General features: G+C 38.4%; 2 protein-coding genes across 5 annotated transcripts; one reads left to right on the top strand and one right to left on the bottom strand.

Moving 5' to 3' along the window:
- Positions 1-812: 812 nt before the first annotated feature.
- LOC129266937 (uncharacterized) lies at positions 813-10,509 on the bottom strand. Of its 4 annotated transcripts, none has more exons than XM_064103138.1 (4): positions 10,150-10,506; positions 5,870-7,039; positions 4,940-5,005; positions 813-3,160 (listed from the first exon to the last, which is right to left on the bottom strand). In XM_064103138.1, the coding sequence occupies exons 1-4, from the start codon at positions 10,415-10,417 to the stop codon at positions 2,973-2,975; spliced, it is 1,692 nt and encodes a 563-aa protein (XP_063959208.1). In that variant the 5' UTR covers positions 10,418-10,506; the 3' UTR covers positions 813-2,972. The 4 variants fall into 4 exon arrangements, with proteins under 4 accessions (XP_063959208.1, XP_063959210.1, XP_063959209.1 ...); XM_064103140.1 differs by having other exon boundaries at positions 1,687-3,160; positions 6,125-7,039; positions 10,150-10,509; XM_064103139.1 differs by having other exon boundaries at positions 1,687-3,130; positions 10,150-10,509.
- Positions 10,510-10,669: 160 nt separating this feature from the next.
- LOC129266585 (uncharacterized) lies at positions 10,670-16,040 on the top strand. Its single transcript, XM_064103142.1, has 4 exons — positions 10,670-11,242; positions 13,170-13,302; positions 14,372-14,442; positions 15,004-16,040. Exons 1-4 carry the CDS (start codon positions 10,873-10,875, stop codon positions 15,723-15,725), a joined length of 1,296 nt encoding a protein of 431 aa, XP_063959212.1. The 5' UTR covers positions 10,670-10,872; the 3' UTR covers positions 15,726-16,040.
- Positions 16,041-17,099: the final 1,059 nt, after the last annotated feature.

Genomic DNA, 17,099 nt, shown 5'->3' on the forward strand with positions numbered 1-17,099 from the left:
CAGAGTGTGCAGCGCCATCTATAGCTCGAATCAATGAAACAATAATTATCTAAATAAGTATCCAATAAAATATGATGGAATTATTGTGGGCGGCGAGGGGGGGGGGGCTGTAAATGAAGACAACAGAGAAAATGTTCACGATCGTGGGGAAATAAATTGACAATCTCAGCTTACTTGTGTATTTTAGTGGCTAACTCTAATTGGCATATTCATGAACTATTCTGTAGAGATATAAACATATTAGAGATATAAACACATTTGCAGTATGACACATTTTCATCAAGGGAAAATTCTGCTTAGAAATCAAAAGATTGTTTTTACATCTAAGTTCTATTCGGATCTTGTAAGAAGCGTGGTCAAGCAAAGATAAATAGAAAACATTATTTTTATGTGCTTGGCAATAGGCTACAGGTTCTTATTTGATTTATTACAATAAAAATGTTAACGATACCAAGTTCATGGCACTCAACATTTTTACACAAAAGATTAACCGCATTTTCACTCTTTGTCAGATAATAAATCTAATTAACGGAATATATACCCTCTAAGATAATGTATAAGTTCTGTTGTTGCTAACTCGTCAACAATGTTTGTATATAACATTGCAGATTTTAAATGGTTGAAACATTTAAATACTCCGTCCCCATCATAAAAGGTGATTTATATCATTCAACAAAGTCTCTGATTTGTAAAACATGCGTGACGTGTACAAAAAATAATATTCTATTATTCTATATAAGCGAATATTTAGCTTACATGCACTTATGTGAAAATGTTAAATTAACATCATTAGTTAGAGATAGCTGGAAGTTGAAAAAAGGCTACCAGGATGGAACCGGAGTAATTTATTTTCTGATACATGTCAGTAATCAACATTACAATGTGTTATTGCTGTCTAACATTAACATATTTACCCGGGTATATTACATACAAGCTTTTATTTCAATTTAAGTCCCTAATACTTGATAAGTCTGTTAATGTTATATAGGCCTATACTTACTGAGAGCTATTTCGGTAATAATGTATTTGACTCTCTCTTCCGTTTTTTGTATATTTCTATCCCCATATGGAATAAGCTTTGAAACGAGTATTGCGCAAGACATTTGATTGACCTGAACAATGAAATACGCATTATTGCGTAAAAGATGGCAAACTAAGTTAGTCAATAACGTAATAAATTCAAACTACATTTTCAAACTAAGCTTGATACGAGAGTATATCTTTCAAATTGAATATAGATTTCTTTGAAGTGAGTAATAAAATAAACCATCTTACCACGCTCAAAATGTGCATTTTAGAAATTTAGTAAATTACAGCGATATATTTAGTTTTGTTTAATCCTCCAAGTGTGCACGTCGCGCTTCAATTTCATTCCATTAATGCATGTGCCCCGAAACAGTTGAGGTGTGAAAGAAATTAACTAAAAAATTGTCATATAATATTTGTAACATTTTGGTCATCATCATTCTTCTTCCCAAAGTTTTGGCGAATCGAGCCAAACATTTTTAGTGTGCAAAACTGGCATATGGGATTCTAAAATTGGCGAGCAAGTGAAGCGAGCAAACCAAAAAATATCGACCTCTTTAAAATGATAATCATGATTATGCCATAGATATAAGCATTATATTCATATGATAAATATACAGTTTGTACATCACTATTTCATTTTTTCTTTTCTTGGTTTTTCCTTGGTCATGGAGCTTTTTTATTGCCCCCCCCCCCCCCCCATTACACGTCAGTTTGTGTGTTCATTAGCAAAAGTGTGTACATACAAAATTCCAACTCATTCTTTATCAAAGAATATAACTAGCGATGATGAAAATCAATTAATTTTAATTTAATCGTAATGATAATGATAATATTTCTAAACCATAAAACCTCGGTAGTGGGGGATGATTGTACACAGCATCTCCTCCACTTGAAAACTTTTTTTTTGTGGGGGGGGGGGCATCCCCCACACCACCTAGCTCTCTATGATGAAATACAACAATTTATGAGAATCTCTACTTTTCCAGGGTGAGTTTCATCATTACCCTGAAATAAATCATTTTAATCCTAATACATTTCTGCTATTTTGCCACTTCACCTCTCTTTGGCCATTATAGATGCTTTTTAAAGCATCAATATTTTTTTTTTTGATTAAACTGTTAACTAAACTATCACTAAGTGATTCTCGTATAAATAAAAGTAAAATGACAAATGAAAATGGCAAACGATAAATCAATGCAAAACAAACCCTTTTCATTAACAAGTACATCAAATCCTTTTCTTTTTTTTTTTTAGTACAAATTATAAGAAAGAATTTGTATTACTAATAGCGTACACATGTTTTACGCAAAATTTGGAACGGTTATGCGCAAAAAGGTGAATAAGAGTAGCAACGTCTGTCGAGCATTTCATGATAGACAAAAAGACTGCACTTTTCACTGACTAATTTGGTTAATGCCAATCAGGTTATATGATATCAAAGGCCTATGAAAAATACTGGGGATAGATCACTAGATATTTGTTTTATGAAACGCTCCCTTGCAATGGACCTATTGTCAAACAAACTCTATCCTTCCTCCTACAATGTTTTCGCGCCAACTATAGGGAGTGTTCGATGCTCTCTACAACGCACCAGTTCCTTTGAAAATGCAAGTCAAATCACGATCGATAGCTGAGAGGTTTTCTGTCGAAAGTTGGTGGACCGGGACAGCAGATTGCCCGAATACTCGGACCGTACGAAGAATTGCAAATAATTTTGTCGTTTGTCAAGATTTCACGACCATTTAGATTCACCGATTTTTGGCGAAGGCTGTTTCGTCTTTGAAGGGCTTTTTTGACAAAACAGAAAAGAGTATCTGCGTTTTAGTTCTGGAAAGTGGCTGCGGCGTCTGTATTTATAGTGACTGGGAAACTTACCTATTAAACCGTTACCGTTACTGAAACTTCAACACAAAAGTTGTTTAAACTATATAAACAAAGAAAATCTAAATGAAACTACCACAGTAGTAATTGTCGTCACTTTCCTTCGGATGCAAGTAACCACCGTGTCTGAGGGAACAGTCGCTAAGCCAATGCACCAGATTCGTTTTGGCATCGTCACTAAATGTTCCTGACTTCGGGCAGTAGCGAAAGTAGCAGACTCCTGAGGACGAAATGAGGCGATAAAAGCGGTCTGCATTCAATGAGAGATAAAATGAAAGTAAGTGAGAAGAGCAAAAATAAACAAATGTGTACACCCCCTCCACGATGAGATAGATCAAGGTATAGGCCTATTTTGAACAATTTTTATTGGCTCTATAATGCTCCTATATTTCATCGTTCAAGTTCCGTGTATGTCCAGGAATCCATAGAGATATACAATTTGTATCCTGAATGTTTTATATAAATACATTTCAACAATATTCTTATATATGCCATACATTCTTCTCCATCTCCTCCGTGAAATACATTTTGAACAATGAAAAGAAAATGGGTATTAGACCAACTGGTTATGAAACGAAATGGTCATAGACAAGCTGGTGATTAGACGAAGTGATTATTGGACCAAATGAATGTTAGACGAAATGTCGATTGACCGAATGGCATGAGACTAAATGAAAGTAGACCATGTGATGGGTGGACGAGTTGGCATTGGACGAATTTGCAGTTTACCAATGAATCAAACTACTTGAACAAAAGCCGTTAAGACCTAGGCCATATGCACTAAAATTACAACAACAAAAAACATCAAGTGCACCTCCCTCTTCCCCTTTTTTGTTCCCCTCTACTGTGAGTTATGTGCTTGACTGGAGGTTTACGTGAATGCTTTATTAAACAATAGAAGTTTAACCAAAATATAACCGAACAGGACACGCTAAAGCGCTCATAAAAAGTGATTAAAATTCATATCAATTTGTGTATCATTGTTAACTATGATGAACCTGGAGATTATCACACTTGTATGTCCGAGCTTGGCTTGCACTCAGGGGCGTCGATCCATTTTTCAGATTGGGGGGGGGGCAAAATCATTAACGTTCCAAAGGCGCTCGATCGTACAAAACACCCACCCACACACACACACACACACATTTGTATACATATATATATATATATATATATATATATATATATGACTCATGAGACACAGACACGTATCTCACTACACAGATAGTACGAGTGCCGAGAGTGAGCTCAAATTTCTTTATATTCTGAGCTGAAAACTTGATATTCTAAGCATTTTTGGTACCAATGATTAAGATTTGTATCTAAAAGAGAATAGATGCGAGCGCGAAGCGCGAGCTGAAAATTTTGATATATCGATCTGAAAAAATGACAGTTTACTGGACGTTTTTGATAAAGAACAAGCTATATATCCAAGAAAAGATGATTGCAAATTGAAGCAGTTCTTTTGAGGCTTAGAACTGAAAACGGGACATTTACATTCACCAATTTAATCATGAAAAGTATGGGTTTTTGCTACAGAAATGATGCGAGCGCGAAGCGCGAGCTGAAAATTTTTATATTCCAATCTGAAAAGCGGACACTTTGAGCACGATTTTAAATAAAGAACGAGTTGTGTATCTCAATCTCGCTTGCTGAACATTACAATCTTGTTTTTTTTATGCATATCCGGAATTATTGGGGGGGCAAAATGATATGTTTGCCCCCCCAATATTTTAATTGGTGGGGCGATCGCCCCCCCTGCCCCCCCCAGGATCGACGCCTCTGCTTGCACTGGCGTATGTCCTTGCGTCATATATCTTCAGGAGGGATGGAACAATAGATCATCCCCCTGAACAATAGGTGTGACGCAAGGATCTACGCCAGTGCTTGAGAGTACATTATTAAAGACCCTTGCTTACCCCACCCCATTCCCCACAACACTGACTCCCGCCTGCCTCAAAAGATATCCCAATAAATATTATGCACAGTGCGACGTATCCGACTTTGCGTATGCGCCTTGATAACTTACTCTCAGGCTCTGAGATGGGGCTTGTAGGAGTGGCCGGCAACAAGACAGCGACATTTTGTCTGTTATCTGGCAAGGAATAGAAAAGAAGTTTGGAAATTATACATATTGTAGATCGATATTACCCATTAAACGTTTATTCGCGGGATTTATTGATTTCAAATTATTCCTATTCTGCCGTACTTTGGCAAAAGGAAGCAAGTTACAAAAGTATCATTTGTTGTAAATTGGCAATGTGTGTTTGTCATTGGCGTCAATGCAATTTAACAGCATATTTTCTCCAATAACTTTCCATGGAACGATCATTTCGTCCCCCAAATTTTGCCCGAACGTGCAACATACAAAGCAGGTTTCAGAAACAACAATAACTCAAGTGTGTCACTTGCTTCATTTTGCCAAAGTTGGGCAGTATTGATACAAAGTGATGGATACTAATCTTGTTATTTAAATTTCCATCTATGTTTAGAAGATTTTAACATAGTTTCTGGAAAGAATGGTTTTCAACCAAGCTCCACTACTTGATATTCTGGCGGTAAATTTATCAGCCAGTTGTGAGCTAATAAAGGAGAAGTAGTACACCAGCTAGCTAACAGTCTTAACATGAAATGAACAGTGTATGACATGCTGTAGCACAGGCACGGATCCTGGAATTTTCTGAAGGGTGTCGATCAGGCGCGGTTTTAGGGGGGGGGGCTTTTAGGGACTGAAGCCCCCCCCCCAAAAAAAAATAATAATAATAATAAATAAATAAATAAAATAACTTTTAGTCTTTTAGAGAACTGCGCCTGAAGGGGGTGTATTTGTCCCGAATATTTGACAAGACAAAAAGATCTAAGAACACGGAGTACTGAGTGGAGAGTTATCATGGTTATTACAGCTAAATGAATTTAATTCAGATTTGAAGAGATACTGATAATTGTTAAATAAACATACACGTGTTTTTCAGACAAGCCATCAAAGCTTTATCAAATTCTTTATATGGTAGGGGATTTGGTGATGTCCCAACGTCGATAAGAATGGCCGTGTACAAATGCCAGTTGCGTTTTAGTTCTTTCCAGCCGCCAAACCGCATCAGTGTCTTTTGAGGAAAGAGGTCTTTAACAGCATCCGAAACTGATTGGTTTACACTACGAGAGAAATCCAAGAAGGCCAGAAGGAGACACTTTTCGTCTATATTCCTCTGCTTACTTGCCATCACTTGGTCTACACGCTGGTCTACAGTTGACTTCGATGGCGCAGATGGTTGCGTCATTGCTGAAGTCGCTTGTCCGTAACCATGGCTGTTCGGTTGGGGATATCCTTTGACGGCTGCTGACGAGTAGGCATCGCCGGATGAAGTTGTGTTGCGATGCTGGGAAGGTCCTGAAGAATCACTTCCTCCTGCTTTCTCAATGTATGATCCCGAGCCAATTAGGCTAACGGAAGGCTGATGAGGATCTTGTGACAATGGACGTGGAAGTGAGGACATATCTGCTTTGCCAGCTTTTATAGGAGACATATGTCTATCAATAGTGGCGGGAGGAATTCTACTTGACCCTATATACGGAAGAACCTCAGTCTCCTCTTTAGAGTCCTTTATCTCCATCGGTGCGTCAGCAGCGGAAGTTGAGTCTTCCTTAGCTTCCTGAGTCTTCCTTTCGCTACGAGCACTAACAGCCGTGTGCTCTAAAACCTCTTGCCCTTCTCCTTTACCACGTGTAATTTGCAAAGCAGTATTCTCATTATCAGAACTACCCTCGTGTCTCGTTACACTATTTTTGTGCGATGAAGCCGAAGTAGATTTAGTTTCTGGGATTTTCCCCGACGAATGCGATTGCTTAGGTCTGGGCATATTCGTTGTTGTTGCTTCACTCAATCGTGCTGCGGATGTAGACCCTTCTAGGAGAGGCTTCGGTTTTTCATGATGCGGTGCATTTTTAAGGAACTCAATAAGGCGCGAGATGTGTTCATCTTCCATAGTTGCCGGGTTGTTACATTGGATGACGCAGTGAGAACACTTGAAAGTTGTTGGCTGTGACTTTTTAAAAACCATCATGAGGGCGCTCTTTGATACTGGGCTGTAACTGGTCATGGAATGAACAATGACACCCACACGATCAGGACCTGCAGAAAAAATGTATAAGAGATATGAAGAGTATTGTTAAACACTGATCGTTATACAGTGACACATGCACGTAATACCGATATCCTGATACATCACAATGATGAAGTCTATTCTTGATGATAAGGAAACTAACTTTAGCTTACTTTCAGAATGATGGTAGTCGATGAGTGCCCAGAAAAGTCCCTGAATTAAGTGATATTAAACAATATTTGCAGATGAAACGTCTACTGATGGTAATTGAGTGCATTCTTTGAGAAGATGCGATTGTAAATGATATTCAACAAATTCGACACACATACATCATTCACAAGCATTCAATATGTGATTACCTATGCAGTACATGTAAATAACAAAAACATAACGATGGTCCATAAATTATCAGTAGCTATTTGGGTTAGGTGGGTGTGACTTAAATTAAAAAAAACACTTTTTAAAAGGGTGCTCTTCATTGGAAACGGTGTGAAAATTTTGGCCTTGTCCAAATGAAAACCTCAATTTGTGATAGACTTGGACATGCTATTCAGAATTTTTTTTATTTCACTGATTTCGCTTTCATTTTCTTGGTTGTGGAATTTTTTCCCTCCAAGCCCCTATCGTTACGTCAGTATGTGTGTATTCATGTAAACATATGCAGGGGCCGCGGAACGGTTTTCAAAGTGGGGGGCTGACCATGCAAAAAATCACAATCGTATGGTCATTTTTACGTTTTTGTACATGGTTTTGGAAAAAAATGGGGGGGGGGGGGCTGAAGCCCCCCAGCTCCCCCGCTTCCGCGGCCCCTGATATGTACATATGTGAATGTGTGTAACTTCCACCTAGTGTGTTTTAGAAAAGCGAGCGAAGCGCAAGAGGGATATATATATAGTAATAATAGTGATAATAATAAAGCAATAATAAGAATTGTAATAACAAGTTTTTAAAAAATGTAAAGATTATCACTTGATTGTTCCTCACTTTGAAATGGGGGGGGGGGGTCACAGCGTCTCCATTCTAAGAGTTGGGGGATGCAGCCCCGATTGCCCCATATTCCCCTCTCCCGACGTCAACGCCCCTGAGATGATAACCAAATTATATGTTGATTCAGTGGATGTTATAAAAGAATGAGACAAGAAAAATTTCGATGTTGTTGTTTTTTATAGAAAAGTATGCTTGACACTAAAATTGTGAAGAAAAATTTTCCAAACTGAACATTTTTTTAAAATTCTCAGATCATGGTATTTATTCACAATAGCATTTATATACAAACAATAAAAAAAAAATTCAATTTAACAATGCAATAATCGGATGGAAAACTGGTTTAAAATCGAATAAAAAACATATAAACAATAAGTGTACATATCTCCATGCTTCGTAGTTTTACAACTTCCTTGTGCATTGGATTACATAAGTATTTTCAAAAGGTAAAATTCCACATAAATTATAATGAAACTCATTTAACGCTGGCGTCGCTACACCACGCCACGACAAATAATGCTAACTTGAAGCTCAAGCAGAAAGTTTTGATAGAAAAACATGTCTGATCACATTTAAGTATTTTCAATTTTAAAAACAGAATTCGTATTTTACTGAAATACCCAAAGCACGGAGGGACGAAAATATCCATTGTACGTGATTTAATGATTGGCTTAAATTTATTATAAGCGCTATGTATAATCCACCTGAACTGTCTGAACAAGAGATGGATCTCATTAAAAAGGCAATGCAAAAGCGATCAATCACAAGGGGAATGTTTATTTTTCAATCATTTCCCTCTATCTTTTTTTTACCACCCCACATCTGTATCCAACTAGTCTTGTCTTTTTCTTTCCTTGTACTTTTTTGCACCGCCACAAGTGGGTAGGACGGCCCCTTCGATCTCCCTGTATCCAGGGGCGGATCCAGCTTTTGTCAATAGGGGGGCCCGAAAAAAAATCACCCATATTTTTCCCGATCGGCAGCTCAAAGTTGATTTTGGTTTGTTTATTTGAAGGGGTAGTCCTAACAGTCATTTCTTAGCTGTAGCTATATTCTCATGAAAGAGCATACATATAATAATCTCTTAAACTTTATTATAATAGTGCGAGCGCTAATCTCTTAAACTCTATCATAATAGTACGAGCGCCAAGCGAGCAAAAATTTATGAATTTTGTCCTGATAATTGAACATTTTGGGCAATGTTTGTAATCCTGAACAAGATGCGTATGTAACTGCGAGCAGAAATGTCTGATATATTTATTTCCTGATCGAAAAAGGACCTGTTAGTGTTAAGGATTGTTTGCAGTACAGCCGTGAGGACGATACATATTTCCACAATCAAATAATGCGAGCGCGAAGCGCAAGCTGTAAATTTTTGACATTCTGACCTAAAAAAATGGACATTCTAAGCACTTTTCGTAATCATGAATAGGATAGGTATATATATATATATATATACTAAACGATGCGAGCGCAAAGCGCGAGCGGAAAACAAGAGATTTAGGCTCAAGAATGAGACACTCTATTCATGTTTTGTAATTGATTAAAAGAGATGGGTAATTGGGTACCTTCGTACGTTAATAATGCAAGCGCGAAGCGCGAGCAGAAAAAAATGATATTCTGATCTGAAACTGGATAATTCAAGCACGTTTTAAACAAAGAACAAGCTGCGTATCTCACTAAACATGCGTGCGCGTGTTTTAGATTTAGACCTAGAATTTAGGCATTCTAAATACATTTCTTAATCATGAAAATCAATGTACGATATGATTTGATATTCCGATCTGAAAAAAAGGGGTCGATTGCAAAAAATTTATATGATGACATGAAAGGTTTATATTTCCCATGTCTTCACCACCACTTGTTTTATTCACATGTCTTTCTCCTTTGTTTTTCTTTTTTTTTCTCCCCTCTTTTCCCTTCTTTTTTCCTTTCCCCCCTTTTTTATTTTTTTTTTAGCTCCGCCAATAAGGGGGGGGGGGGCGGGTCCCTCGCCCCCCTGGATCCGCCTATGTTGTATCTGTCCATGCAACCAGATACTTCTCCACATTTGACTTGCCAGCCTGGACCTTAAATGTAAATGTAAATTTAAATAATGTAGATCTTTCAGAACTTCTCGTTGGAACGGCCATTTAATGTAATATTTAATATTTACCATATGTTTCCTTTAGCTTGAGCAGCAGTTTGTTGTATTTAGCGTCCGCAACATCAGTGATGGAGTTACGACCTTGTGAAATTGAATGTAACAGAACCACAGCGTCATACTCATCTTGAGGCACAAAGGACTGTAAGTCCCGATGTGTAAGTTTCACAAAAGTACAATGCAGTCCATGTTTTGTATTAATACGTTCAATTAACTGATCGACACAGGATTCCTTTGAGAGAGAAAGAAAAGCAACTACGATACCACCAGCATTGGCCATTATTCTGGGTTGTTTGTGCTGTGCTGTGCGGGAACTTGTAAGAAAAATACACTGGAATTCGAGTAGCAAAGAAATCTGATGATTATAATTTCCGCAAGAGTTGACGATTGCGAAATGTCATATGACCCTGAGGAGAGGGCGGGATGTTCTATGGAGGCCCGCCTTAATGGGCGTATCTTATACCCGTGTTAAGCATGCGCACTTTGCTTCCACTGGGAGGCTATTTACCAAGCCTTATTTGATGATCACATTATGCTAAGAATTTTGAAATCAAATTTATCTGTGTTTATTCATTCGACCTCTCGCAATAGAATTTCCAGTAATATTTTACAATCGGTTATAACATTTTCTTTCTTTTTAATGACACCGAACTGCAAACGTTTCCCAAAGAAACTACTTTCCTCGCTTATATTCTGCAGCTCTAGACACGGGAGTGCCTGAAACCGAAAAGTCACATGGCAGCAGACCTTCTTCAAGACAACATGGAGTCGGAAATAAAAGAACTCCGTGAGATCGTTCAAAATTACAAACCGGGTATTACTGTAACAGTTCCCGACAAAATAACATTTCCCGAAAATTTGTTCATTGGACTGTTTGGCAGGACAGGATGCGGGAAAAGCTCTCTTATAAATTCCCTAAAATTTGCTGTATCAGGACGTCTGAGAAGGGCACAGTGGATCGACGTTGCAAGTCAAGAAAAGGCAGGAGGCCACACAATGTTCAGAAAGATAGCCAATTTGACCCACTGCATGTACGTAATTGATAACCGAGGCTTAGACAACCCGAGTGCAGAACAAGCACAAGCTGAAATAGCAGCGCAACTGGGTAAGTTAAGTTTTAGCGTTTTGGTCAGGGATTTGTATGGGAACGATTTCTAAAAAGGGGAGCTGGTTTGTGAACAAAAGATTGACAATCCCCTTCCCCCACGAAAAAATGATTTTCTCTCCGAAATTAAGGTATCCACCTGGACCCCCCCCCCCCCCCCCAGCATCCCCGCTTTTCAGTTAACTACTCTCATTCCGAGTTCCCGCTGTCATGATTTGCGCCACGACATAAATGGCGTACTTAATCGTGGAGTAGTCGTGGTGATCCTATCAGATCGTATCCACTAGCGTACCTACGGGGGGGGGGGGGGGGCAGGGGGGGCACTCTGCCCCCCTGACGAGTCAAAACCCATGCAAAAACGTATCTTTCCCCCCCCCCTGACGGGCTTGAAAAACCTTTTTTGTCCCCCCCCCCCCCCCCCCCCTGACGAGCTTTAAGACCTTCAATGCCCCCCTGACGAGCTTGAAGACCTTTTTTTTTTTTTTTTTTTTTTTTTTTTTGCTTGTCAATTTTGTTCTGGTACGAAATCCTTTATTTGTGATCGAAGACCTTTTTTTTTTGCTTGTCAAATTTTTTGGCGGACGGTTTTGCCCCCCCTGTGGAAAATCCTAGGTACGCCACTGATCGTATCAGATCAGTCGTGGTAATCGATCGCATCATCGTAGAAATATTTTGAATTGTTCGATTTTTTGCGATCATTTACGAAAGGCCAATCGTGGCTTTCGTAAAGGATCGTTACAACAATGGGAACGAGGTATTAGTTTAGTCTGCTGTGCAAACCCCTCACTCGAATTAAGGGTCTGAATGTGCAACTTACTCATGCATTGTAAAACAGCACATTTTGTATGTGCTAGTCTTTGCGTGGAGACACACTTGCTGATCAAATTTTCAATAAGGGTCTGTGCATGCAGACTAGTATTAGTTAAAGTTCATACCCAGTTCCCAGTGTCGTGCGATCCGTTTCGAACGTTTAGATATCGATTAATTAGCCCTTCGTAATTGATTGCGAACATTTTTAAACCATTCAAATTTTTCCAACATGAATACGAACTTCACAGCCGGTATGATGCGATCTGACGCGATCACTGCGATCAAGTTTTTACGAATAAGATGCACCGTTTCAATCGTAATACGATTCGTGACGATGTGAATGAGATATTAATGGAGGTACAGCAGAGCAATCGTTAAAGTGGCAGGCACATTAATTAAAAAGGGATCTTACAGAACAATTTCAGCAATGAATGGTAAAGCATTTGAAAAAAAAGTCAAACTGACTATCAGGCCCGTATTCTGAACTCGGGTGTAACTTAAATTCAGGTTTAAAGTTGTGGTTTAAGTATGGGTAGCCAATCGTGAAATAAATCACTAACAGTAGAATATAATATTTCAGCTCAATTGACTCTCAAATCATCCCCCATTGTCTAGGAAGTATAAATAGATGATTGTCTTCACCCTCAAGGAATCAGGAAAAAGCACAGTAAACATAAGAAATACACAATATAATTTTTAAAAAATGACACTTTTGACTTCCCATAATTCTAGCACAGAGTTAGACCATGGTCTAAATTAAACCAGACTTCAGAATACGGGCCCAAAAAATAGAAAACAAGATAGTATACTCCGTAACATTTATGATTTTATCGCTCAAGTGGTCTCTTTTGGAATGTTAGCCTATAATCGTACAGGTAAAATCTATTAGAGGTAATTGTAAGCATGGTAAGGTAAATTCGCTGAACCATTAGGCCTACCCACGTATTGGAACGCATAATCCTATAAAACTATTAAATAATTTTTATTTATTTATTCATTTATTTATCTGTAGTTTTATTTATGCAGGGTGGCATTGTCAGTTTCAAAACGATTTCCACAACGAGCCTGTCATATAATATAACTGAATCAAACGTTCATATTGTACTTCTATTGTAAGATGGTCATCGAGGCTACAGCGAAAGTGTGCAGTGGGCAACAGACGAAGAGCAACCAAGTTCTGATACGTCATGTACACCAACACTAAACCTTGAAACAGGACACCCGATTTCATGTGTTATCTTCGTGTTCAGGTACATTAAACACTGTACATTAAACCCGGCGTACACTATGCGATTCGTTGCGATTTGATTTACAAAGAAATTATAATAACATTTGATATGAACATTCCAACCAATAATATCTTTGCGATCAGAGATAAGAATAGAAGTAGGACTATAGTGAAATACATTTTCAGTCTAGTTCAAGCCTCCATGTAAGAATAAACTCAAATCCAATTCAAAATCACAATGACGTAATCATCGATCGGCTGCGACTTGGAACCGATTTGGACTTTACTCCGACAACAGGGCATGCCACAAAGCACAATTATGATTTTATTGTTTCTAACATTGTACCGGTCTTCAAATAAAGTAATTTTCTTCTTAGAACTTTAATATTTAATGCATAATGCGATTTATTTAAAAAAAATCGCGTCGTATCGCATCGCATTATGTGCGTTGGGCTTCGGGTGAATCGGTGTTCTGAGAGGAACACATCCTTGGGTGTTATGAATCACCATAAAAAACGTAATTTACGCCAATTGAACTAGCCATAAATTAAACACTGGTTAAAGTGCTTGATAAGTTGGTAAAGTGTTCTCGGATTGCCTAATGGTGTAGGCTAGTCTTAATACCACTGTTTCGATCTAAACACCTACCACCCAGAAATGACAGGAATCATTTCTGTGAATTTATTTGAAAATTTCTGACATTTGACTGTAGCGAACGTAGTGGTAGTTCAGCGAAACAACCGATGGTGCAGAGACTTTTCAAGCTTATCGTCTAAAAGGCGAGCTACCTATTGCTTAAGGGCCTGAACGTACTGCAAGCTGACATATGGTGATATTGCTCCATTTCTAGAACGCCATCAAAAGACGACAATAATACAAAATCATGGCAAGAGTTTTCGTAAGATAGAAAGGGAAATGATTAGGACTTACTTCTCTTCAGAAATTCATTGAGTAATTTGAAATGATGTTCTGTTTGAAATGGTTAATAGAAGTTCATTTGTTTTATCATCATACCGATCGAATGTTGCATCGGTTTCGTTGTTTTGTTATGGTAGAACTTATTTTTAGAAATCATCTTTTATTTCTTGCAGCGCCATTCACGATATAGAGGCTGACTTCGCAGGGCTTAATCTCGTGATCGATTTCTTTCATCGACACCAAGGTATTCCTCAATTTATAATTTCGTCCAAGCCCTTCGATCGGCAAATAATTGTTAGCCTACGCTGTCACTGGCCTAGAAGCCGGCATATTCCCGCATATTCGACAGCCTTGAGAAGCATAAATGTCTGCAATTTTCATCAATCAAAACAAAACCAAATGTCAATTATTATACTGTAAGCGATCTTCCTGTTTGTGTCCCTTTCATGAAAAATTTGTCCCCAGCAAAATGATAATCTTATATTTTTGTTTGCATTCTAACGTTCTGATAATTGAATTTGCATCATCAACATAACAACAAAAAAACATTTGGAGAAGTGGCATTGCTTCAAGGCATAATATGACCTCGCAAGATTTGTAATGAATATACAAAGCGATGTGTAGAGGTGACATTCATTCGAGGCATATACATGTATTACAAGTTAAGACCTCGACAGATTCGTAATAAAAATACACAGCAATAGGCTAAAAAGAGTGATGATAAAAGTTTTGCCATAGTAATTATTATATAGAAATCAATTAGAGAGGGTAAATGTCACAGGTACATTTTGTCATTCAACTATAGGTTGCTACCCCATCGCTGTTGTCACTCACGTTGACGTTGCAGAGCGAAAGAACGTCGAAATCCTGGCTGCCGTGCTCCGTGTATCAGGGTTTGGTGACATCTACGAGGTGGCTAACATCACAGACGAACACACCAAACTCGACGAGCAATACCAACTCAATCTTTTGTCCCTGCTTGAGAGATGCATGACGATCGGAGATAATACTGCTGTCTTCAAGCATTACCAACGAGTAGAGAAGGAGAAAAAGAAAAATATGCTGAAGATGGGTCGTAGAGAAAAGGTAGTAACACCGGAAAACACTTCGCGTACCAAGCCCACTGACATGACTGAAGACCAGCGTTGCAAAAGGGGAGAGGTTAAAGAGACGTTGCAAAAAACGGAGGAGGAACGGAAGGAGATTGAAACACTCAAGAACGAATTTCAGATGAAGATGATGGAACTGGAGATGTTAGAGTACGAGCACAAGATGAAGATGAAGCTGCAGCAACAGAGGCATGAGCTTGAGATGCAACAGAACGCCCTGGAGATCCGGGAGATGAAACTCCAGGAGGAAGAAAGGGAACGTCGCTTTCAAGAACAGTTGCGGAAGATCGAGAGTGATAATCGGGGAGAACTCATCCGAGTCATGGAGGCAAATAATGCCGTCAAGGGAGCTAGATTTCCAAGGTTCCAACCAGTAATCAGTCTTCCTAGCCCACTTCCTTCATGTCGTCTTCAGTGATTTCAGAATTATTTTGAATTCAGTCGACACACCTTGACTGTAGACGTATTGAGCGGACGCATGCGCACAATTTTAAGACGCTCGATGGGCTAGCCCAGCGACAGCTCTATTTAGCTTATATTGTTAAGACAGGAGCTGGGGGCTTCAGCCCCCACTTTTTTTTAAATCCCAAACTGTGTATAAAAACGTAAAAATCACCATAACATTGAGAATTTTGTGCATGGTCAGCAACCCCCCCCCCCCCCCCCCCACTTTGAAAACCGTTCCGCGGCCCCTGTAAGAGTAGACTAATAGACTTATTTCATTACTATCGACAAATTGGAAAAAAATACAAAATACACCACCAATTCAATTCCCGTAGCTCAGCTGGTAGAGCTGAGTGTCCTACTCATACTTTATTCACTAATAATCATTTAAGAGGCTGGCCAAGATCAAACATGCCTAAAAAGTATTGCGAGTACTGCAGTGTGATTCCTGCGGCAGTAATGCCTCCAACCTCAAAATGTGGTAAATTAATTTACAACAGCTATAATGAAGTTCTCGCACTCTCGCAGTCCTTTTTACCCCTTTTTAGCACCAATGGAATCATTCATTTGAACTGGTTCTACGGAAACACACGCCATGGGGGATAACCATCACATGTACGGTATATACAAATATGATGAAAAAAGGTTTTACCACTGACTAAAGATTCGGTTATCATGTTTTATTACGGTCCGGAAATAAGGTATTTTACGATTCAATGTATATTTTTTTTACTTAAAAATATATGTAAAGGTATATTAATCTAGGTAATAAGATTGATCATGAATTGAGTTTTATCACCTACCGCTTTTAGTCACCTTCCTTAAAAATCATCATCAGTGTCTGATTATTACCAATCATCTGGAGGTCTTTTCCTATTATAATGTAAGTCCTGTAGCTGTTGATAAGCTTTTGTGATTATTATTAGTAGTTTTTGTTCTATTTTGTCTAGATTGCTAGGAAAATTGTTAAACATGATAGGAGATAGAGATAGAATGCTGCGCCTATAAAACGGGAAATAAAGCATGAGATAAACATTTAAAAAAATCATCTATCTTTATCATTCAGGAAAGGCTATTATGATGTGTGTATTATGATATTATTTAAGAAAATATGTGTAATCCGGAATGCAAAGAAAAAGGTCATCCATTTTGTGTGTGTACAAAGCTCTGGAATCACGACACTACTGGCACAAAATGACAAAATAACATGAATCCTGACTGGAGGCCGGTGAAAAAATAAATCGTATTTTAAAATTCCCTTAATTGGACCTATTCTCAAGCAACGTACTCTGGTGGCAAGCGGTGAAAATGCTGCCAGAACAATACTCAAAGCAAACATCCTCACCCC

The sequence above is a fragment of the Lytechinus pictus genome, chromosome 8 (assembly GCF_037042905.1).
Source record: "Lytechinus pictus isolate F3 Inbred chromosome 8, Lp3.0, whole genome shotgun sequence".
Lineage (NCBI taxonomy): Eukaryota > Metazoa > Echinodermata > Echinoidea > Temnopleuroida > Toxopneustidae > Lytechinus > Lytechinus pictus.